The sequence below is a fragment of the Pelodiscus sinensis genome, chromosome 2, assembly GCF_052426305.1.
Source record: "Pelodiscus sinensis isolate ZL-2025 chromosome 2, ASM5242630v1, whole genome shotgun sequence".
Lineage (NCBI taxonomy): Eukaryota > Metazoa > Chordata > Testudines > Trionychidae > Pelodiscus > Pelodiscus sinensis.
The window spans coordinates 72,562,545-72,587,628 of NC_143053.1; the positions used below are offsets into that span (position 1 = coordinate 72,562,545).

Below are 25,084 nucleotides of genomic sequence, written 5' to 3' on the forward strand. Positions count from 1 at the left end.
CTACCCGAACTGATTTTTCTATGAGTCAGCAGCCCTTCACCCAAAAAAGGTTCTCCTTCCCCCGCTTTAAGGGGATTGAAAGGTAATGCTTGGCAATGGGATATATTGAACCTTTTATTTATGGGTATCTACTTCCAATCATGCCAGGTCACATGACAGCTGTTCAGAGACCTCAGTTCAGGAAATGATCTGGTTGTCCTATTTTAGTTCCTACATCACAAAAAGAGGCACAAGTAGCATCCTGCTCGACCGTCTCAGCAGACGGCGAACTATTTTCTAACAAGAAGTCATATCAAGCCTGACCTGAGGCACTCTTAATCAGGTCAGCTCACCAAGACACTATTTAAGACCTGATTTTCAGAGGTCCTGGTCATGCTCAGCTACCACTGAAGTTAACTGAATTGGTGAGTGGTCAATACCTCTGAAAATCAGTCCCTAAACAAATCAACCTTTTGATGATTTATATTTCATTTTCACACCTCCTTTTGAGGGATAAAATGAACCCAATAATCAGGTAGGCAGAACATCTCTATTCCTGAGGTCTGACAGCTGCAATGGTGGCCATTAAAAGAAAACAATCAACATTTACCCACAGTTGCACCTGATACTCTACAGTTTTTTCCTGTTCCATTGTTTGGTAACTATGGATAAATGGTGAGCTCCAAGTGGCACCTACTCTGTAAGAATTTCAAATGTACATTACTCACCAGCTGTTATGCTCTATCATACATATCCATATTTATGAACTTTTAAAAAGACAGATTTTTAAGACACTTTGGAACAGTATCAGGATATTGTGCTGCCAGTGAATAACTTACAGATTTAAATCTCCATGAAGCATTTGGTTGCAGTGAATATGATTAAATAAATCCTCATGAAATTTTGATTAAAAAACTAGAGCATCTGTACAATCTATATACTCCTTTGTCCCTGTACACCCACTGCAAAAGCTTAGAAACCCACAATGTACTAGGCTGTCTTATGCAGCATTAGGTCCCTGACTAAATAGCTGAAAAAAACAAATGAGCACATGAAACCACTAAATCGTGAATAGTTTAGAACTTCACAGATGCCCGCTCTTACAATTTTATCATGGGTCTCATAATATTTCAAATTCTTCATAAAACCTCATCTCTCGGTGTCATGTCAATATGTGCGAATGTGGGGTTTTCTTAAAAAACAACCTCTAACATTGCTAGCTAACATGGTTACAGAAAAAGGTTTGAAAATATGACTTAAGTATACCACATGCACTCAGTAAAGCAAACAAAGAGTTTGGGTTGGCTTCTCTGTCAGACTGGAATTCCTAAAGTTTCACATTCCAAGTTAGACCTTTTGGGTTTCTCATGGGCACTACAGTGAATAGTCACAGTTTAATTTTTCTTTGGGTATAGATGTCTCTTACCGAAGGAGTACGACCCTGCGGCAGCCAGAGGTCTTTCCTGATCCTTGGGGTTTATTTAAAAAAAATTAAGTGATTAGTCCAAAGAGAAAGCTTTTGTTGTTGTTAGTAGGAGTCAGGCATAAGATTGATTGCCCTGGAGTTCTCGCTGTTGATGGAGGAGGATCCCGTCACAGGCTGCCCAGAAGCCTGCTGCAATTATGCTCAACCTGCCATGGCTCATAGGGATGCAATACTGGGATACGATATATGACAGCGTTGCATAAAAAGGGACATGAAATATTATTTATACAGAAATGCTGTAGGATTCATTTCTTGTATATGCATATATCCATAATAATAGTTTCTTGCTGCTTTATTTCAATGGTAAGTATTTTTATCCAGAACAATAACACTGAAATAAATCGCCTAGGGAGGTTGTGGAATCTCCATCACTGGAGATATTTAAGAGCAGGTTAGAAAGACATTTATCAGGGATGATCTAGATCATATCTGGTCCTGCTGCAAGGGCAGGGGACTGGACTTGATGACCTCTAGAGGTCCCTTCCAGTTCTAATATTTTATGATTTTATGAATAAGGAGGAAACCAAATTTGTGTGGAATGCAGGTAACATCAGAAGTAAAGTGAAAGACATTTAAGAGTTATGGATAACTACACATTACACAGCAAGCCTGACTTGCACAAACACCATCTCATAGTATTAGACCCAAATTGTTAATTGTCATTACTGGCGTGATAATATCAAGTGGAGCATGGTTTGCTATAATGCCAGACTGAGAATCATGGCACATCTGAATTAATATATTTACAGGCAATTATTTTGCAGGCCCAGAAATGGAATTATTCTACATTAGGAGGGTGAGTTATTAGCCTAATGTAAACCAAACTTAAAATGGCAGGCCTGAGCAAAAGAGGGCTGAAAACAAGCTGATTTGACTATATGCCACTCCAAGGTAACTTTCTGAACTCAGGGGAAGGAGGACAAAAGAGGTATAAGGGAGTTATCATGGAAATTAGCAAGGTCACCATCACAATCATGGGCAGCAGCTCCATCCATATGAAAACAGTTGTACTATGCTTCAGAGCAGACAAAGGAAAATATCTTTTACAGAGAAGAAAATAAAAGGGAAACACAAAACTATGAATCCCCAAGGTGTTGGATTTAAAAGCATCAGAGAAATGAGCTCCCTATTTGTCTACTTTAATTAAACCCCATATTACAATAATCAGGCTATCAACTGCCAACGGTCTATTCTGATCTAGGGAAATCAGCAGCATTTGCTTTTTCTGCAATCATGGAATAATCTCTCAACATGCTGAGCAAAATCCATCAAGGACGGCAGCAGCTTGCCAGCTGTACAGTCCTGTGTTGCTCAGTAATGTTTAATTGCATAATGGTTTTTCATTACAATATGTTACATTCCACTGCTGCTGCCTCTAACTCAGAGGGAAAGTGAGCATGATATTTCATCTCAGAGCGCTTTTCTGTTTAAACAAATTCCTTTTTAATACATGCAACAAAAACAAACACTAAAAACAAACACTCTAGTTTGATACTCAAATATCTTTGTAAACAAAGATAATTTATGGGTACTCCCAGTCAATTTCAGTGCTGGACAATGTGCCATACATTAGGCAGAAGTGGCTAGTCACCTGTCCTCCCCAATTTTGGAGGTGTCAACACTCTTCTAGACACAACAAGCTATGGCTAAAATACTAGCTACAAATCAACCTTGATAAGGCAGAAATGATCCTGATATAGCAGTGGGGAGCCATTTAGTGGACTGTGTGGAAGTACTGTCTTTGCTCTCTTTTGAGGATGTTTACCTGCCTTTCACAAATCTGTCTGGAGTCCATATGAATACCCCATTGCTCATAGATTCTTCCATAGCAGCAAATGTCCACAAAAGCTTCCGCATTCTGCAGCTGGCCAAGAGATTGCTGATCTCACAATATTTACCCACACTTTTGCTATCTCCACTCTTCACTCAGGTAGTGAGCTGTACTTATTTTAACCCCACCCATAAGTTGCAAAGGACCTTTTGAATGATGTAGACTGCTGTGAATATGTAATACCTTGCTCATGTTTCTGCACTGGCTTTCTGTTTTCTTCCAGGTCAAATATGAACTCCATTACTGTATACTACATCTTTACCCTGAGATGTTTGATTGAGAAAGGGCTAGCCTAGTGGATTTCACCAAAGGTTTTCAATACATTCATAAACACTATGGAAGATCTTACAATATGAGCTTCCTAGACAGACGGTGTCACTTGTCAAGATGCTGTAATAGGCTCAACATTATGTGCAAAAACAGAAAGTGGAGAGAACGATTTATTTAATAACATCACTAGATTACAACAGGGTTAAATGTTATCATCCCTTCTTTTCCATATTGTGATAGATTATACGACGCAAAGAGCAACAACAAAGGAAGATGCAGGAGTCAGGTGAAATTGAGGAAAACTTCAAGATCTTGACTTTGCAGATGAAATTGCTAGGATGATGTCAAGAAAAAGATAAATATCAATGTTAAATGTGAAGCTGCCAAAGCAGGATTAAGAAAAAGACAAAAAAAACTCCACAAGTCCTCCTTGTTGAAAGAGCAGTCAACAACAATGGTGTGTATGTGAGTGATAGCGAAGGACACAGCACAGTTAAGTCTCTGTATATCATGGAAGCACATCAGTGCTGATGGACAACTCCATAAGGAGACAGAAACAAGATTCTGGGAAGGCAAGCAGAGCTTTTTCGAGACTGGCAAATATTTTGAAAAATAAGGAAACGCAAGATCAAGTTATACAATGTTATTCAGTTACCAACACTCTCATATGTTTCTGAGAGTTGGCAAATGCTAGAAGCCCCCAACAGGCAACATAACGCACTACATCAGAGATACTTATGGAGAATAGCTGGCATCTGTTGGTGGGAGAAAGTAACTAATGTTGATGTGTTACATACTTGGATGACTTGTGCCTTGTGATGGGGCATCTGCCTGGTACTGGCCTTTAAAGGGTTAAAACCCAGCCCTGGGAGAGGACTGGAGCTGTGGAGCCAGCAGCTGTGGCCAGTATGAGCCAATTAGGGCCCAGCTTAGGAATGTACAAATTAGGGCTCCTGGAGAGGTGCAAATAGACACACTGTTGCTCTGGCTGGGGAGCAGAAGGGACCTGGCTGCCAGGGACACTGGAAGCTTCCTGAGACAAGGCAGTGCTGGGGAGCTCTGGCCCGACCTCACTCCCAGGCTGCAGGGCTTGAGACAAGGCCTGAGAATACTAGAGCTGTAGTTAGAGCAGAACTGGGGAAAGGCAGGCAGAGTTGAGGAAGCTCTGGCCAGGCAAGCTCCCAGGCTGCTGCAGAGAATCAGCCAGGGTAGGCAAAGACAGCAGGTTGTCCTTGTCAATGGTGAGTGGCCATTTCAGACTTCAGTTTTCCCCTGAGGTAAGGGGCTGGCAGTGGATCACTGAGCTAAGGAGGGCATAGGGGGCTGGGGATTCCCAGAGGGAGAGGACCCCAGAGTGCAGAGACATGGGGAGACACCAGCCAGAAGGGGGCGCTCCAGCACTAAGAAGCTAATTCCCAGAGTGTCCAGTAGGAGGTGCCCCGGTGGTGAGCTGGCCCTGTGACATGCCTCCACATACCTTTGGGGCTCAATCTAAAGGGGAGGACGTATGACTGCTCCTGCGCTCAGCCTGGGGCCACTGGGCCAAATGCAGGGCAGGGGCTTCTCATCCCATGTTACCTGTGGGCAGCAAAGTGGGGCTCTGTCTTTCTCCCTCCAGCACATCTGGCCACTTTCTCTGACAGCCAGGTCTGAGCATGGAGTGGGATGGTGCCGCTTCTCATGCAGCGGAAACCAGCCATGCTGGGTTGCTGCTCTGTGAAGTGCAGCAGCTGCCTGAGAGAGCCTGGAGGTGGGGACAGAGGCTGAGTGAACCAGAAATATGCTGGGGGATTAGGAAGGAGTAAGGAATGGGGACTCTGGGTCACTCAGTCTGCCTTTGGCAGCTGAGCCCTGGCAGAGAGCAGGTGGCCTCCACCACCTCCCCAGCCAGACTCTTTCTCAGGCAAATTATGCTGCACAGAGCAGCGTCCCCGCAGCTGGTATGAGAAGTGACTGGTCCCATCCTCTCTGGCCCCACAGCCTGGTTGCCAGGGACAGGAGTCAAGTATGCCAGGAGGCAGACACAGCAGGAGAAGGGGACACCTCTCCCTCTGCCCAGGTAAGCCAATCTTGTGGGAAAGGGGGCACAACTGCACATGCGTAGCCTCTGATTATAAAAGACTGGCCAATGGACTGTACAGACAATGACTCGAGCAAGAAGGCTGAAGCGATTTGGCCATGTTGTATGGACGTCAAAAGACTATTACTAGACAGGTCCTTTACTGGGTACCACTTGTAGGAAGATGGAAAAGAGGAGGACAGTGTGTAACTTTAAAACAGGCTTTGAAAAGGATGTTGCTGTCATGGAAACAAACTATAATGGAGCAAGAAATGTGGCAGTAGACTGATGGAGACAGAAACATTGGGTTGCCTCATGTGTCACAAGATACAAGAGCAACTAAAAAAAAAAAAAAGCAGCCAGAGTACCCTTAACCAGTGATTTTCAAAGTATAGGTTGTGACACAGTGTTGGGTCATGGAATGTCAGACACTGGGCCACCAGGTGACCAGTGAGGATGCCAAAGCAGGCTTCCTGCCTGTCCTAGCCCCCCAGTAGCAGGTCTGGTTCCTAGATGGGATGGGGTGGGGAACAGGGCTCTGTGAACTGCTATTGGCCAGGAACCAAGATGGTGTTTGGAGGTGAGAGCAGTGTTCAGAGCCACTTGTGGCCCTATGACTAGGAGTTGGACCTGTTGCTGGCTGTTTCCAGGGTGTAGCATGCATGTCATGCCAGGACAGGCAGGAAGCCTATCTTAGCACCCACACTGCACCACTGACTAGGAGCTGCTGAAGGTAAGCCTGCACCCCAATCCACTGCCCCAGCTCACACCCTCAAATCTGGAATCCACTCCTATACCTTATACCTTTCATCCCTGCGTCCACCCCAGAGACCACACTCTCGTCAAAAGATGTAATTATATTGGATCACAGGCATCAACAATTCTCTTCAACTGGGTCATGAGCAAAAAAGCTTGAAAACCACTGCCCTAAACCCCAGTGATTACAGCAGACAGCGGTGAGGTCAGAAACTGAAGTTAAAATCCCAAGTTGACATCAAACAGTGAAGATTTGAACCTGAGTCTCCCTCATCATAGGGGAGTAGTCTGGCTTAGGGATGTAAGCGAGTAGTTGAGTACTCGACTACTCACTACCCCCAACCCACCGCCTCTGTATCAGGCAGAAAAGCTGGTTCCCCCCAGCACCATCTCCACGGTGCTGCCTCTATCAAAGGTAGCAGCAGGGGTATGCAGAGGTAGGAGAGGCTGCTGCAAAGCAGCCACCGTCTATGGCTTGCCCTGGCTACTGCAACCAAGGGCTGCTGGACCTGATGTGAGCCAGGACCGAGGAGTCCCAGCTCGTGCCAGTTTAGGACCACTGTGGCTCTTCAGGCATCATAAGTAACAGAGGCATGGGAACACTTTATCTGGGAATCCAGCCAAGAGTGAGGTGCCAGCTTGGCATCGTCAGGCCTTAGTCAGTTTTGTTCTGCCCACTGGCAGAAACATGGGTGCCTAGAGAACAGAGGTGCCTACTGTAGGATTAGGTGGCAGCTGAGTAGGGGTTTTAAAGAACTACATTTTGGACTTAGGCCTTCAAAATTGCAGTTAAGTGCTTTTGGGATGTTGGCCCACATGATCAGCAGCAAGTCCTTCTCAGCTTAAGACCCCTTTCCCCACACAGAGAATCAATTCACCTCTCCAGAGCACCAAAGCCCAAACCTGAAGTCCTTCAGTTTAATACAAAATATTTTGTTAAGCACTTGAGGTTTTTTTTTCTTTTGCAGATGGACTAACTAGTTTGTGTGGGGTTTTTTGTTGTTGTTTTGTTCTTTTTATAATGCAGGGCCTACCTGCAATAAAGACAGGAGCTATGCCAAGTAATATACTAACATAGCTCTCAATTGCCACTCTTTAGGGACATCACACAGTTTTTGGCCCTCTCTAGTATCCAGAGAAGCACTGCTTTGCTCCTCAGACACCCTGAGCCTGCAGCTGACAGCAGCTCCCTGCACTTTATTAAATTAGTTCTTTGAAAAGAGCCCTTTAAATACACACACTCTTCTTTTCAATGACAAGCCTCGTCTGGTCTGAGAGAGCAGCTGATTCAGGGGCAGGGCAGAAGAACACAGCTGAAAGAAGAGAGATGGCTTGAGTGACAAGGGTTGCTAAAAGCTGGGAGTAGAGTTTTTCTTTTTATAGCCACTCTTAAAGGAAGCAGTTCAGATATAGCTGAACCATTTCCCCCTATTTCACTTTTATCTCCTGAATTGACTACTGCTCAGCACATACTCAACAGCAATTTCAATGGGGGGAAAAGAATTGCTAATGTTAGCAAAAATGACTGTATTATTAACCACTTCGGAACCATCACTTTGTATAGTCTTGTAAGGTCTTGATATTCCATTTTGGATGGTCTTTGTTCAGAGTTTACAAATGTTTCAGGAAAATTAACTAACTCCCCCCAGCAATCACAGCACACTCTAGTAGTGTAAAAGTTCAGGAAAAAGAGAGGCAAACTATTTCGACAGGGGGAAAGATGCACAGTTCAACCATTTCAAAGCAACAATAATTATTTCTGAAGCGTTTGAGAAGGAAATGGTTTCACACAGACCTTCATTCTGAAGGTAACATTTTTATAGTTTTATGCCTGTGTCTAGAGCTAAATTACATTGGGATCTTGGTACAAATATGAGGGAGGGCTTTTAAATGACACAATTACTTAAATCATTACCCTCCTTTATGCTACTACTGTGGGTTTTGGATCAAGCCTGTTGAACTGGGGAGGTGAGGAGGTTTTTGGTTTAGACATGTATACAGCTGTTAATTCTTGCAAAAGTGATACTTGGAGTTTACAAGAACACCTGACCGATTTCCACATCAATGCTAATTTCACGTGGAATTTGAGCATTCCACTGTAGCAAGGTGTTCACATGTAAAAACTGCATTAACATTCTGGTGTAAATAGGTGAACAGTGATCTTCTGTCTCAGACCTCTGATCCTACTCATTCACTCTCCAGTAAACATCAAATAAAAATAAAATTTAATACACCATATGACCTTTGTTCCTGTGTTACTGTTCCTACCCAGATAGCATTTTGGTCATTATATCGTCCATGAAGTGTACCACAAGAGAATAATAGTGTTCTCCTCCCTAAGATCTTTCCACACATGATCTTTAGAAGTGCGCTTAGTGCTTATACATACTGCTAGACTGATAGCCCTAGAGACCTGAATTTTTGAATCTTTGGTACACTTAGACAATTTTGCTAAATTACAGTGTAGATATTCTACATAATGTCCTATCACAGTGCCTCAGGACTATTTCTTCATTCACCCACTTTGGGCACAAGTGTATGTCAGTTTTTATTGTCATTCAGTCTTTTTCCTTCCTGCTGAGGCCAAAAAGGGAGCTAGTCATGGTGTTGTATAATGGTGTGCAGAAATAAGACAACATACTCGTTTCATACAAGCTACTGAAGAACAATCCAGTGGTATTGATTTTTAATCACTAACTGACTTTGTTCATACTAGTGATTGAGAGGTGTCACACAAACACTACATAGTTCATAAATGCTAAATGTGGTTCTGTGTTCTATTACCAATACCTATAGCCATCCAGTCTTCCATATGATGAGATTATATCCTTGAACTTTTCCATTTGACGTGGACACAGTTATCACAATTAGTGTTATTACTTTGCAGTAGCTATCAACTCAATTAGATTTTTGTTGTTGTTGTCACTCAAGATCAGTGTGTGCTGTTATCGTGGAAATTAAGTGAAAATTCCATCCTCTGACATATCAAAAAAATAAAAAAAGGAAACACGAACACATTAGATATATTGTATGTTTCCTTCTGAAAGGAACACGTCTGAGATATGGCTGAATTACTGTAGCTGTAGGAAACTGTACTTGACAGCCTACTTGTGACATGGACCAAACCCTGTGGTCCTCCTGAGTATTCTACAGATACTCCTTTAAAACAAAAACAAAAAAAAGCCTTTCAGATTGGCTTTTTCCCAATATTGTGGGCCAAAAGCTGCAGATTTTCTTCAACACAAATATTCACAAGCTTAACACAAAAGCAAGCTGCTGAGCTGCATAGGTTGTGTCTATTTCTTTTAAAAATTCCATCCCGTTGCAGCTCTTCCTATGGGAGTCCAAGCATTTAGAGCAGCTGTTGTTGCGATTGGTGGAGCTACATCGGTGGGATTTTTTAATGACCCAGTGTAAACAGGCCATGTGAGAAACTCAAAAATTCTATCTGCAAAACAAATCATAATGTATATGGAGTGGTGGGGTTTTTTTTAATCCTCTTTAAAGCTCCAGGCATTTTTCATAACCCTGTGTAGTGGGGTGGCTGCCCCACGGTGGCAAGGGTGGGGGCTAAGGCAGGCCAGAGGGAGACTGTGCAAACCCCCTCCAATCAGGGAGAAGTTTATAGGGGGCCAATCAAAGGGCAGCTTGCTGGAGCAGCCCTGTTTATAAGGAGTTGCTCAGCAGAGCAGAGGGCAGTAGGGTCCTGACCAATAAGAGTGCAGGACTGGCTCACAGGAAGGAAGCACCCTGGGCAGAGCAGGGCTGGGCAGGTTGAGAGAAACTGGAGAGAAGCTCCTGCCTGATACATGCCATGCTGTACGTCTTGATACAAGGCCAAGAAAGTGCAAGGATCACAGGGAAATGGCCCAGAGAACAAGAGTGTCAAGGGGAGAGAAGGAAGGCAGAAGATAGCTGCTGTCTGAGGGTCCCTGAGTTGGGATCCAGAGTAGTGGTCGGGCCTGGATCTTTCTCCACACCTAGCCACTCTAAAGTGTGGCCTTTACAAACTGCAGCTTTCCCCTGAGGTGAGGGGCTAGACTTTGGGACTGCAGTTGGCCACCGTGGCAGGTGTAGACTGAGGAGAGCTGACACCAATAATGGAGTAATGGGCACTGCCGGAAGGCAATCCAGAAGAGGATACTGTGGTTCAGGGAGTGATGTTGATCCAGCCTCAGATGGTAGAGATAGTGGAGCAAAGAGAATGACAGGCAAGACACTGGCCAGATGGCGCTGCACTCCAATGAACAGAGCCAATTCCCACATAATCAGTAGGAGGCACCGCGGCAGTGAGTCAACCCTGCTACCCCTTGCTAACATAAACTTTTTTGAAATTACATTTAAAAGAACCATTAAAGAACCTTTCCCCTCAACAGAAATATTACCACACCTAATACTTTGAGAATAATCAACAGGATGGAATTATTCTACATTTCTTTTAATACTCAGACGTTCTTGTTAATGTCTCCTAACTGTACATTAAAATAAATCCCTCTTTTTCTTTTCACCAGAAGAAAAAAAAAATCTCCTCCCATGGTAAAACTAATGATGGTACTTGCAGTTAACAAATTACATACTTACAGTTGCATTTCTTCTGTACAAATCTAAGCTTGCATGCTGTTCTGTAGGTGGATAAACGGATGCGATCCAGATCTTGAGCCCCTGGTGGAAGAGAATGATATATATGCTGTGACATTTCCATAGAGTAGAATCCACAATGTCTGCAAGTACAGTGAAACATGTGTACTTCTTCCTTGTAAAAAAAAAACTCATAGGAGAAAGGACACAGAAGCACATGCCGTTGAATATTTTTAAAGTGTTGGGGGAGGGAGCGTCCTGATGTTAAAAAAACATCAATGAAGAAAGTCAAAGAATAAGCCTAAACTTTCTGTCACTTTGAAGAAACAATCTGGTCAAGCTTCAGGCCAAAAGACAAACTGGCCAAGCTCCTGTATCAGAGAAACTCTCCCTCTAATTTTAATTTTGAATGACAAAGCTCACAACAACTATCTTCAGCTGTCATGCCAGCTCAGAATAAGACCAAATTAGAAACAATATAACAGCTGAACTTAAAGACTGGTGGATCAAAGGGAGGGTTTTTTTTAGGACAAAAAATATATACTTCAAAAGAGTTGGCCACACTCATCACTGATGCGGAGATTCATTTCTTTGCAGTTGGAGACTCAAGAAGTCAGTTCATACACACATTGACCTTGTATGCTCTAAATATACAAACCTGGCAATGTTTCCAAAGCAGCTGCCAGCCATCTGAGAACAGTTGCAGCACAGCAGTGCCCTTCCTGTCCATGTCTTTTCCCTTTTGCCAGGGATGGGAAAGGAGGCAGTGTAGGAGCCAGGTAAGATAGGTCTACTCCCACTGAAAGCTCCTGGGTGCCACCCAAGGAGTCATAAATGGCTCAGAATGAAGGCACGAATCTGGTGTAGTGTCTTTAAGCATCAAGTCACTGTTCACTGTTTATAGTATTTTTTAAAACTCAAAGGCAGATGACTAGATTTTTCTTGTTTAATGTATTTTCTCCCAGGCTGACACATCATACAAGATCTAGGCAAAGAGAATTGCCACTAAAGAGATAGTTATGAAATAAAGAATTCAGAACTCTCAATTGTGGCGCACAGGTTTACCACCATGTGGTATACTAATTTTTACTAACACAGCGTCAATGGCATTTACAGATATTTGTGTTTTGAATGTGGCTGCACCGATGTAAAAGAGGAGAATTTGCCCCATCAACTTGAGCAATTTCATCTATGATACTAAACCACAGCTACACAGTATGAAGCTGCTTGAAAAACAATCTAAACTCATGTTCATTTCAAAATACAAATATTACAAAATTAGATTGTAAATGGAGTGCAGTGAAGTAAAAATATGACTGTCCTGTTTGTTCACCGGTTTCACAAATCCAATCTCTGAGATAGAAACTCACACTATTAGATCTGCCACTGTGCTTTATAACTGTATGTATGCTTGGGTTGTTCCTCAACAAGTGGATGAATCAGGCATTAGTTGGACGCAAAATTTCAAATGTGCACTGATCGCCACAGAAAAGAAGAAATAGATTCTGCTTTCTTCTCAGCCCCTTCCCCATTATTGACTAGGTTCTCCTTCACCACACTCCCAGTATTCTCTCCTTGTCCTTTTTACTATTGGCTGTCCACACCATCAGTCCCTGGCAAAAGGTACTCTGAACTACTTAGCACCAGGTACTGAAAGGTTTTGGTTTTTCTCATGACATCATTTACTGTTCACAAAGCCTGAGCGTAGCTTAGGCTTCCATTGCTGTCTAAAGATGCATCTACACAGCACCCTAAACTCAAAATAAGATATGTAATCTGAGCTATGCAAATTGAGTATCTTATCTTGAATCCATTTCGAAACAGCTTATTTTGAAATTTGGCACATCTACACAGCGCCAGATTTCAAAATAACGCGCTATTTCAAGCCATCCCTTATCCCTCGTACAACAAGGTTTACCAGGATAGCGAAATAGCAGGCCCCCGTTATTTTGAAATATTTTTCGAAATAACAGGTGGCTTGTGTAGCTATGGGGTAGCTATTTTGGGATACGTTCAGTATCCCAAAATAGCCGCGCAGTGTAGATGTACCCTAAGTTACGTTAAAGGCCCTGGAGAAGTCCTAGTAGCCTTTGGGAAAGGACCAAAGTGGCATTAAAGATCATACCCTGGTCCTGGATTGTTACTGGTGCACTGAATCTTAACCATTCTGTAGAAATTATGTTTATTTATTGACTGTGCAATATGAGCACTGTAGTTATGTCAGCCGACGGTCAGGGCAGTGAGTCCCTTATGACCGGCTGAAGTTCTTTTAAATTGTGCTTGGTTCTGTTACAGCAACTGAAGGAGTCAGGTTAAAGCTTAAACAGTTACTATTTTATTGTTACAGGGTAAACTTAGTTGTTAAATGCTACTGCTGTGTTACAGATAACACAGCCACTACAAAGGACAGGACAGAAATTACACTAATAAGTCACTTACAGGTACCATGAAACCCCTTTGGTTCTCTGAGCTCTTATTAAATGCATGCAAAATAGACACCTAGCAGGTATATATTCTCACCCTGCGTTCCAGACTTGGCGTGGCCAGCATCTTTCTCTCAATCCCTCGGGAAGAAGTAGGGCGAGGTTCGGCGTCCCACAGACCTCGGGAGTCAATCAATACCTGCCAGCAGGTATAGATGATTGGAGCTCAAATGGGGTGGGCTACTAAACCCTCTTTATACCCCTTGGGTCACGTAGGCTTCTTCCTGGTCTCAAGTGGCCAATTAGGAAAAATGGCTTTGAACACCAAGTTTCCCACAAAGGGTGCAAAGCATAATTCACACCTGGGAAAATGCAGACAATGGGCACCTCTGGTATGTGATGGGCGAAGATTCCTCTTCTGGGACAGTGCAGGCGTGTCAACTACTGGTACTAGCCATCAGGGCAACGGGAGGCCCCAGGTCGTCAGCTAGCCCATTTACTGTCTGGTTTCTGTTTATGGTAGAGTCAGGGACAGGCAGCACACCTGCGTTCCCAGGGCATCAAAGGCTGACTGCCTTTCTCTTGCTCTCTGGCGGGGGGGGGGGGGGAACAAGATGGGGTTCATGTCTGGCTACAAGTTATAACAAGTATTTAGGGGTATGTCTACACTTGCAGCCTAATTCGAACTAGGGCTGCAAATGTAGGCATTTGGAATTGCAAATCAAACCCAGAATTTAAATATCCCGTGCTTGATTTGCATCTTCCTGGCCAGGCGCCATTTTTGAAATTTACCAGCCCGAAGTAACTTATTCCTCCTGCAATGAGATTTAACAGGTAGTTGGAACTAGGGCTTTATTTCGAACGCCCGTTTCACTGCTGCGTGTAGATGCGGGAAGTTACTGATTTCCTGAGAAAACTACAATTCACTGATCTTCCAGAAAACACCATCCTAGCCACGATGGATGTAGAGGCTCTCTACACAAACATCCCACACATAGGTGGAGTACAAGCTGTCAGGAGCAGTATCCCTGATGATGCCATAGAACAACTGGTGGCTGAGCTCTGTGACTTTATCCTCACACACAATTATTTCAGATTTGGTGACAATATATACCTCCAGACCAGTGGTACCACTATGGGCACCAGCATGGCCCCACAATATGCCAACATTTTTATGGCTGACCTAGAACAACGCTTCCTCAGCTCTCGTCTACTCACTCCCCTCCTCTACCTACGCTACACTGATGATATCTTCATCATCTGGACCCCTGGGAAAGAAACTCTGGAAGAATTCCACCACGATTTCAACAGCTTCCACCCCACCATCAACCTCAGCCTGGACCAGTCCACACGGGAGGTCCATTTCCTGGACATCACGGTGCAACTAATTGACGGTCACATAAACACCACCCTATACCGAAAACCTACCGACCGCTATACTTACCACCTTCATGCCTCCAGCTTTCATCCCGGACACACCACATGATCCATTGTTACAGCCAAGCACTGAGGTACAACCGCATTTGCTCCAGCCCCTCAGACAGAGACCAACACCTACAAGATCTTCAACAAGCATTCTTGAAACTACGATACCCACACGAGGAAGTGAGGAGACAGATTAACAGAGCCAAATGTGAACCCAGAAGCCTCCTGCTGCGGGACAAGCCCAAGAAAGGAACCAACAGAACACCACTGGCCATCACCTACAGTCCTCAGTTAAAACCTCTCCAATGCATCATCAGTGATCTACAACCCATCCTGGACAGTGATCCCTCACTTTCACAGGCCTTGGGAGGCAGGCCAGTCCTCGCCCACAGATAACCCGCCAACCTGAAGCATATTCTCACCAGCAACTATACACCACACCATAGTAACTCTAACTCAAGAACCAATCCATACAACAAATCTCGGTGCCAACTCTGCCCATATATCTACATCAGCAACACCATCACAGGACCTAATCAGATCAGCCACACCATCACTGGTTCATTCACCTACACATCTACCAATGTAATATACGCCATCATGTGCCAACAATACTCCTCTGCTATAAATATTGGCCAAACTGGATAGTCGCTAAGTAAAAGAATAAATGGACACAAATCAGATATTAGGAATGGCAATACACAAAAACCTGTAGGAGAACACTTCAGTCTCCCTGGACACACAATAGCAGATCTAAAGGTAGCCATCCTGCAGCAAAAAAACTTCAAGACCAGACTTTAAAGAGAAACTGCTGAGCTACAGTTCATCTGCAAGTTTGACACAATCAACTCTGGATTAAACAAAGACTGTGAATGGCTTGCTAACTACAAAAGCAGCTTCTGCTCTCTTGGAATTCACACCTCCAGATCAGCTGCTAGAAGTGGGCCTCATCCTCCTTGATTGGATCCACCTGGTCATCTCCAGCCTGATCCTGGCCTGCATATTTATTCCTGCTCTGGAAATTTCCACTACATGCATCTGACGAAGTGGGTCCTTGCCCACGAAAGCTTATGCTCCAATACACCTGTTAGTCTATAAGGTGCTACAGGACTCCTTGGGCTCTTAGAAGACATTTAGGAGTGAATTAGCGCAAAGTAACAGCACAGAACAGAGAGCTAGGACTGGCGGCTGTAAACAAACTTTATGGGACTGTGGGAAACTTGGCCACGACCATAATAAATGGCCATCCAGCTAACTAAAATCATGCCTGACCAGGGCTGCTGCTGGACAAGAAAGTGCTGGACTAAAGATGTTCAACCTGTACAGATCTTTTATGAGATATAATAGGGTTACCAGGTAGGTTTAGACAAAATACCAGACACACTTGATGGGGGTGAGGGGGACCAGCCGGAAGGGGCAGGTCGGGGGCAGCACGGCTGGCCCAAGGAGATGGGGGGGGGGGAGAGTCGGGGGCAGTGCGGCTGGCCAGGGGAGATCAGGAGGAGAAGAACCGGCCGGCAGGAAACAGGGGTGGCCGGGAAGGGGTCGGGGGCAGCGGAGCTGGTCGGGAAGGGTCAGGGGAAGCAGGGGGAGGGGAAGTGGGAATGCAGGCCTGACCCGGGCACGTGCAGATCCCGAAGCACTGTCAGTCCCGCACACGGTCCGGAGAAGCGCGAGTGAGTCCGGCTGCGGCTCCACCATGCGCTCAGGAGCAGGGATAGGGCTTCTCCTCCTCCCCAAGGCGTCAGATGCAGCCAGGGCTCCCAGCACCAATCGTGCCCCGCCTCCCAGCCACTCCCTCAACCCCCGTTAGGCTTCCATCCAGCACCCAGCCAGAAATCCAGGAAATACACATGTCCGGTATTTTCTGGATTTTTTTACCGGACAGAGGGCCCAAAAACCGGACTGTCCGGTAGAATACCGGACACCTGGCAACCCTAGATATAAAGGATCAGGTACAGAAGTAAGTATCTTCAACATGTATTTTGTAGGCATTAAGCAGAGTGGAGCAATCTTATGGCTAATGGCATTTTGCCATTTGTGCTGTTTGCAGAGTGATATTTATGAGTTGGGTGAAAACATTTTTTGAACAGATTGACTAGGCAATGCAGGAAGTTTATTACTCTTGCTTTTGTCCCAAACATATCGGCTACGTCTACACTGGCCCCTTCTTCGGAATAGCCATGCTAATTTAGAACTTTGGAATAGGGAAATGCGCGGGGGATTTGGGATTTAAATAAACATGGCCGCCGCTTTTTTTCCGGCTTGGGGAAAAGCCGGAAAAGAGCCTCCAGACTGGTGCGATCCTCCAGAATAAAGCCCGGAATAAAGTAGGAATAAGAGATCCTCCGGAATAGGGCTTTATTCCGGAGGATCGCGCCAGTCTGGACGCTCTTTTCCGGCTTTTCCCCAAGCCGGAAAAAAAGCGGCGGCCATGTTTATTTAAATCCCCCAGGGGATATTTAAATCCCCCACGCATTTCCCTATTCCAAAGTTCTAAATTAGCATGGCTATTCCGAAGAAGGGGCCAGTGTAGACGTAGCCATCTAGTGTTCTCAGTTCAAATTTTGGCTACAGTCAGAAATTTATCCTTCCAAAAACTTATGTTGAAACAATATCTTACTTACACATAAACTTGTGAAAAATAAACAGAGACCAAGGGTGGGGCAATCAAAATTCAGTTTCTAAGTTGCCTAAATGATTGCAAATAGTTTCTCATGCCATTTGATCAGCTGCAGCATTACAGTTTGTTCCTTCTGGGAATTCTCATCACATTTCATACTGTTGGCACTTTGAAAAGATAATAAAGCAATAAACTGGAAGCTTTGTCTCATGTTTCCAATACTTTGTAACAGTAATTTCTGTCTACTGGATAATGTATGTTGGCAGCCACAAGTGAATACATGTTCTCTTCATATTTTATGGTGCACGTATCAGGTCATTCCTGTCTAGATGTATGTAAACATGTCAGCTAAAACTACTGATATTCCATTTATTTTGACACCCTAGTGTGCCTTTTCAGTTTTAAGAAACAGTAAAAATTTTGACCTCAGAATACCAATAAGAGAATACTAGATATGGACACTAATTCACAGAACATTGTAAGTGGCAGCTGGAAGGCTGTGCCCTCCATACTAAAATAATCAATTGTTTTAGGAGTAATGTGTAAACACTAAATACAGAGGAACTTCAGAATCCATCTACCACATAACAATGAGTATCATAAAAAGATCAATGCTGTCATGCAGGAATCTCTTTTAGTTACCTAAAGAAGAGTTCTGCATAAGAAAGCTTGTCTCTTTCACCAACAGAAGTTAGTCCAGTTACAGATATTAATTCACCCAACTTGTCTCTCAAGTCCCACTGATCTTTATTTACTCTTTAAAATGCATGTTTTTTCTTTTTTTCTTTGCAAACATCAAGGAAAGGTAAACATTAAATAAATAACCATACATAAGGAAATAAAATATTAACACACTATGTTCAATATGTAGCAAACGGTGTATAATAGCTATTTGTGTATGGCAAAGGCAAAAACAAAACTTGAAACAAGTGGTAACAAAAGTGATCATAAATGCTTAATGAGGTTCAAAATAAAAGTTTTGTTTAAAAGTGTATTTGATTGAAAAAATATCATCCTGTTTCTGGACAGCGAGATATTTCTCCATTGTCAAGATGAACAATACTTTATTGAGGTCTTGATCCCATACCTATTGAAGTCTGCCTCCAATGTCACATGAGGATCACAGTACTGGGTAACCACATAAAATAAGGAGGAAATAAACTTTTCTAAAAGTTGAATCATCAAGTCCTAATCCCTAAAGATGTCCTAACCTCCATTTGATATTTTCCCCAAAAGTTCAAAAATGAAAAATCCTGCCACACCTTTGGAAGAGCTTTAAAAACAACTACAGCACCAACAAATACCAGAATCAGTCTGGCACATGTCTACATAATAGCAGGGAATCAAATATATTTTCTACAACAGTGAATATGGGATATTCAAAGAGACAACGCAACTATAGGTTTCCAGAATTTTCCTCAAAATGCAGAGCTAATATAAAATTCCCTTTGTTTTAAAGAGGGATTCTCAGAAACAAACATGCAGCATTGGCTTAACTCTGCTTCCACTGAAGACAATGGTTAAAAATACAAACCCAAACCTATCTGGGACAAGAGCCGGGCACAATAACTGAACATTTTTGAAAACCCCAATTTTAATATTTAACTCTCCATTTTCTATGTATCTTTTTGATGGAAGAGCCAAAACCTGGAAAAACAGCATAAATATAGGTAATCTGCCAAGCATATTTGTCAGATATTTCATATTTTTTCTTTCAAACTCTAGTAAGAGTCTAGCAAAGTTCATAGAATCATAGAGCTGGAAGCGACCTCAGAAGGCCATCAAGTCCAGCCCCCTGCCAAAGGGAAGACCAATCCCAATTAAATCAACCCAGACAGGGCTTTGTCAAGCAGAGACTTAAACACCACTAGGGATGGAGATTCCACTACTTCTCTAGGTAACCCATTCCAGTGCTTCACCACCCTCCTAGTGAAATAGTTTTTCCTAATATCCAACCTGGACAACTTGAGACCGTTGTTCCTAGTTCTGCCATCCATCACTACTGTGAACAGCCTTTCTCCATCCTCTTTGGAACCTCCCTTAAGGAAGTTGAAGGCTGCTATCAAATCCCCCTTCACTCTTCTCTTCTGCAGACTAAATAGACCCAACTCCCTCAGCCTATCCTCATAAGTCATATGCTCCAGCCCCCTAATCATTTTGGTTGCCCTCTGCTGGACCCTCTCCAATGAGTCCACATCCTTCCTGTAATTGGGGACGCAGAACTGGACACAATACTCCAGATGTAGCCTCACCAGAGCCAAATAAAAAGGAATAATCACATCTCTGGATCCACAGGCAATGCTCCTCTTAATGCAACCTAATCAACCTGATATGCCATTAGCCTTCTTGGCTACAAGGGCACATTGTTGACTCATATCCACTTCTCATCCATTGTAATCCCCAGGTCCTTTTCTGCAGAACTGCTATTTAGCCATTCAGTCCCCAGCCTGTAACAATGCTTGGGATTCTTCCATCCCAAGTGCAGGACTCTACACTTGTCCTTGTTGAATCTCATCAGATTTCCTGTGGCCCAATCCTTCAATATGTCTAAGTCACTCTGGACTCTATCCCTGCCCTTCAGCGTTATCTACCTCTCCCCCTAGCTTAGTGTCATCCGCAGACTTGCTGAGGGTGCAATCCATCCCCTCATCCAAATCATTAATAAAGATGTTGAACAAAACCAGTCCCAGAACCGAACCTTGGGGCACTCCGTTAGAAACCGACCGCCAACCTGACATTGAGCCGTTGATCGCTACCCACTGGGCCCGACCTTCCAGCCAGCTTTCTATCCATTTTACCATCCATTTATCCAATCCACATTCCCTTAACTTGCTGGCAAGAATATTGTGGTAGACCGTATCAAAAGCCTTGCTAAAGTCAAGGTATATCACATCCACTGACTTTCCCATATCCATAGAGCCAGTTACCTCATCAGAGAAGCTAATCAGATTGGTCAGGCACGACTTGCCCTTCATGAATCCATGCTGACTATTCCCGATCATGTTCCCCTCTTCCAAGTGCTTCAAAATGGATTCTTTGAGGATCCCCTCCATGATTTTTCCAGGGACTGAGGTAAGACTGACCGACCTATAGTTCCCTGGATTGTTCTTCTTCCTTTTCTTAAAGATAGGCACTACATTTGCCTTTTTCCAATCATCCAGGATCTCTCCTGATTGCCACAACTTTTCAAACATAATGGCCAAAGGCTCCTCAATGACATTTGCCAACTCCCTCAGTACCCTCTGATGTATTAAGTCCGGACCCATGGATTTATGTACCTTTAGCTTTTAAATAGTTCCTAAGCTGTTCTTTACCCACCATGGGCTGTCCACCTTCATCCCATATTGCACCACTTAGCGCATTAGTCTGGGAGCAGACCTTGTCCATGAAGACAGAGGCAAAGAAAGTATTAAGTACTTCAGCTTTCCCCACATCATCTGTCACTAGGTTACCACCCTCATCCAGTAGGGGCCTCATACCCTCTCTGATCACCTTCTTCTTGCTAACGTGCCTGTAGAAACCTTTCTTGTTACCCTTCACAGCCTTTGCAAGTTGCAATTCCAATTGAGCTTTCGCCTTCCTGATAACTCCCCTGCATTCTCAAGCTATACGTTTATACTCCTCCCTAGTCATATGTCCAAGATTCCACTTTTTGTAAGCTCCCTTTTTGTGCTTAAGTTCACCAAGGATTTCCCCAGTAAGCCTATCTGGTCTCCTACCATATTTGCTTCTCTTTCTGTGCCTTCAATAAGGCTTCTTTAAAATACTGCCAGTTCTCCTGGGCTCCTTTCCCCTACATGTTAGCATACCATCAGGTCTCTGAGGGAGTCAAAGTCTGCTTTTCTGAAGTTCAATGTGTGTATTTTACTACTCTCTTTTCTTCCTTTGGTCAGGATCCTGGAATCTACCATCTCATGGTCACTGCTTCCCAGGTTGTCACCCACCTCTACTTCCCCTATTAGCTCCTCCCTGTTTGTGAGCAGAAAGTCAAGCTGCGCACGGCCCCTGGTTGGATCCTTCAGCACTTGTACCAAGAAGTTATCACCAACATTCTCCAAAAGCTTCCTGGATTGCCGTATTGGTCTCCTAACAGATGTCAGGGTGATTAAAGTTCCCCACGAGAACCAGGGCCTGCAATCTGGAAGCTTCTCTCAGTTGACCGAAGAAAGCCTCATCCACCTCATCCACCTGATTTGGTGGCCTGTAGTAGACACCAACCACAAAATCACTGCTGTTGTTTGCACTTCTCAACTTAACCCATAGACTCTCAACAGGTTTTTCTCCCTCTATGTACTGGAGTTCTGAGCAATCATAGCGCTCTCTTACGTATAGTGCAACTCCTCCTCCTCTTCTCCCCTGCCTGTTCTTTCTGAACAGTCTTTGCCAGTGGTCCCCAACCTTTTTGTGGCCAATAGCACATTCATGTTTTCAGAAGAGTGTGGCGGGCGCCAACAATTTTTCAAGGCTTATTTTGTATTTGTACATTAAAGAATACGAAAAACATCATATTTAATATATGAATCCTAAGATAAAAAAGGTAATTTTACATGTAAAAGGTATTAATTAAATTATTCAGCAATTACTCTTTCACCTTACCATGTGAATTTGCTATTTTCATATTAAATGTGAATTGGGTAAATTTGATAGAAACTTAATTTAGTTGGATAATTTTTATGTTAATTATGTTGTAATTTTTAAACAAAATTCTGCATTAATAAAAAGGGGGGGATGTCCAAATGTTGTTGAGCAAAAAAAGCACCCCCCCCCAAAAATCATGGCACCTTTAAATCTCACATTCCCCATCCCCACCATGTCTCCTCCCCTTGCTCCATCAGCTCCCCGGTGCCTGCTGCCCCCCAACCTCTCACTAACTCCTCCTCTGCTGTCCTGACTCCTGCCCTTCTCACTGCCCTCAGCCTTCCTGAGACCTGCCCCCCTCCACCAGCCCTTCTCTCCCCCATGCCCACTCCTCCAGTAGCCCCAATCTGATCATGTGAGCTACCCCTCCTTATCCCCTCCCCTAACACCTCCCTCTACACACCTGCCCTGCCTCTCTCCTCTGGTGCTGGTCTCTCCCCTGTAGGTGTCTGTCCTTCTGTTTCACCCCCAGAATCCCCTGGCACCTGCAAGTTCCCTTACCCCTGCACCCTCCTGGTGCCTCCCCCTTCCCTTACTGCCTCTGCCCCCTTTGCCCTCTTTTTCCCTGATGCCCACCCCCTCACCACCCTCTGCCCCCGGTCCCCTCATGCCCCGGTCCCCTCACACATGACTAGCTCCATCCTTGCCTTCCTCATGCCCATCCCTTCTTTCAAGCCTTCTCCCAGCACCTCCCCACTCTAGCCCCAATGCCCTTATCCTCTCATCTCCCAGCATCACTCTGTCCCCTCTCCCACTGACACCTCCGCTCCTGCCCTTTTTCTCATTGTCTCTACTTGCCTCCCTCCCCAGGCATTTGTATCTCCTCCACCCTGTCCCTTGGTGCCTTCCCCTTTCTTCTCCTGACCTGACCCCCCTCCCATCAGCACAAGCCCCTTCCTCTCCCACCCTTTCCCCCTATTCTTCCCCTCCCCTCCCTTCTGCCTTCCAGTTTGCAGGTCTGGAGTCTGCTGCAGTCGAGCCCCAGAAGTCCCTGAAGCCTGGGCTCCAGACCAGGTGCTAGAGCTGGGCCGCTCAGCATTCACAGCCCCAGCCCATCACAGCACTACCGCCCCGCCAGGTACGCTCACCACCGTCCCGCCTCTAGCCAGGCTCTGCTCCCCCATGCCTCACTCGGCACATCTCCTTCCTCCTCCTTCCCCGAGCCACAGCTGGCCGTTTTAAAAAACGGCGCTGCAACACCACACCAACATGGCACCACCCCCTACGGTGCGCCCCAAGTGACTTTGCCCCCGGTGCAGCCATGGCTCCACCCGGGTGACAGTGCATGTTCGCGCCTCTCTCAGCCATGCCCGTTTTCCCTTCCCCCGGCCGGGGTCAGCTTGCCAGCCTCCTTGTCGGAGTCCCTCAGCCCGGTGGGGTCTTCTGGCAGGGCTGTAAGTGCCAGCAGCGCCCCTACTGGCTCCGGTGCAGGAGTGCGGAGCCCAGTGGCTCTGTCGCGCCGGGCCAGTCCACCCCTGCATTAGAGTGTGCCTAATGCAGACTTGGCGGGTGCACATAAATGCCCCGGCGGGCGCCATGGCACCAGCGGGCACCGCGTTGGGGACCATGGGTCTATGCCCTTCCATGACAGCGCTCCAGTCATACAAGTCATCCCACCAAGTTCCATTGTTCTGTCAACATTTATTAGTTTGGAAGTATGGCCGCTCATGGATATAAATTACAGTATGTCTGTAACACAGCTAAGGGATATTTCTGATCATTCTGGCCAAAACTGTAGGTAAATTTAGTAAAATCATGAAAATCCCAAACTTTATACAAGGATATACCTCTCCAAAAAAGAAACAATGGATTGTTCACAAGGGAGATAAGGGGAGCAGGGAGTTTTTAGGAATTGGGGGAAATATTGTTCATATAATATTTGTGGAAAGCAAAGACACATCTAGATCATAAAATAAAAAGGATACACTCTAGTGAGATATCTGGGATTTGAAACTGTTCCTTAGAAAACTAATGTTTTGAGGATTATTGTTTTCTTCTCCCATGTGTTATATTTGTAGAACTGTTGGTATTTTAACTTTTTTGGATGAATCAGCTATTATTGAAACAGAGGTAAAGTAACAACCTGGCTTTGAAGATCACAGAAATCAGGGATGAAAAAGATCTATTCTGCAGTACTGGGGTAATTAAATTCACCCTCCTGCATTTTCTTACTCAAAGTAAAAACACATTTTTAAAAATGAGATGTTGATCACTTGGGATAGCTATTTTAAGTAAGTATATTAAGTAAGGTTTACTGATGTTATGTTGTATATGATTCATTTTTGCAATAAAGCAGTAATTTCTCAAAAAACACAGTACTTACGCATTTCTGCAAACAGCTGCCTTCTTTCTGCCATGGTATTTCCTCTTTTCCCACAATCTTCAATCATTCTAGAAGACAAAGTCACCAGAAGATATTTAATATCTACAAGTTGAACATCGGCCCTTGCCAGCCCTACAGTGGTATTGTTTGGGGAAAACATCATATTATCCTCCGTGGCCTAGACTTTGCTTTCATACTTATTTAGTATGCTCTAAATAAGGGGATCTTACTGGTAAATTAAATAAAGAGAGAAGAAATCTGAGTGTAATAGCTCTCTACCAAGTAGGGTTGGACTCAAACCATTGCCCATAAAATGAAAAGCTATGTAATCTTATTAACCATCTTATTAACCATCTCTGGAGCTCTCTAGTACTGCATATATTTCGAGCTGAATTTCTAATAGTACACATACGGGTGCTTGTAGTAAGTCACCAGAGATCTAAGGGGCTGCTGATTAAAAATCTATTAAAAGAATACATCTTTCAGTCAACAACTGAGTTGAGCAACTAGTTCATAATGAATAAAATTATTAGCTGAATTTAAACTCTTTTTATTATGAATTATCCAAAAGCGGCTTACATTAAAAAATTATTTAAATTTAGTCACCAAATATTCTCTACAACTAGTCTATTCACAAGCAATTCATCTTATTATATATTTTATAAATGTGCATCTATCTGTCTGTCTGTCTCT

The 25,084-nt window shown here is 44.1% G+C and overlaps 1 protein-coding gene across 24 annotated transcripts in view; it reads right to left on the reverse strand.

The window, feature by feature from the left end:
• DTNA (dystrobrevin alpha) overlaps positions 1-25,084 on the reverse strand; it is a 340,146-nt gene that overhangs the window by 122,153 nt on the left and 192,909 nt on the right. For 21 of the 24 annotated variants that reach the window (XM_075920737.2, XM_075920736.2, XM_025180859.3 and 18 more), the window contains 2 exons: positions 24,392-24,459; positions 10,963-11,043 (listed from right to left, as the gene is read on the reverse strand). In XM_075920737.2, the coding sequence (XP_075776852.1) occupies positions 10,963-11,043; positions 24,392-24,459 (149 nt within the window). The remainder of the gene's footprint in view (positions 1-10,962; positions 11,044-24,391; positions 24,460-25,084) is intronic. The other 3 variants (XM_075920735.2, XM_075920746.2, XM_075920747.2) reach the window with 1 other exon arrangement.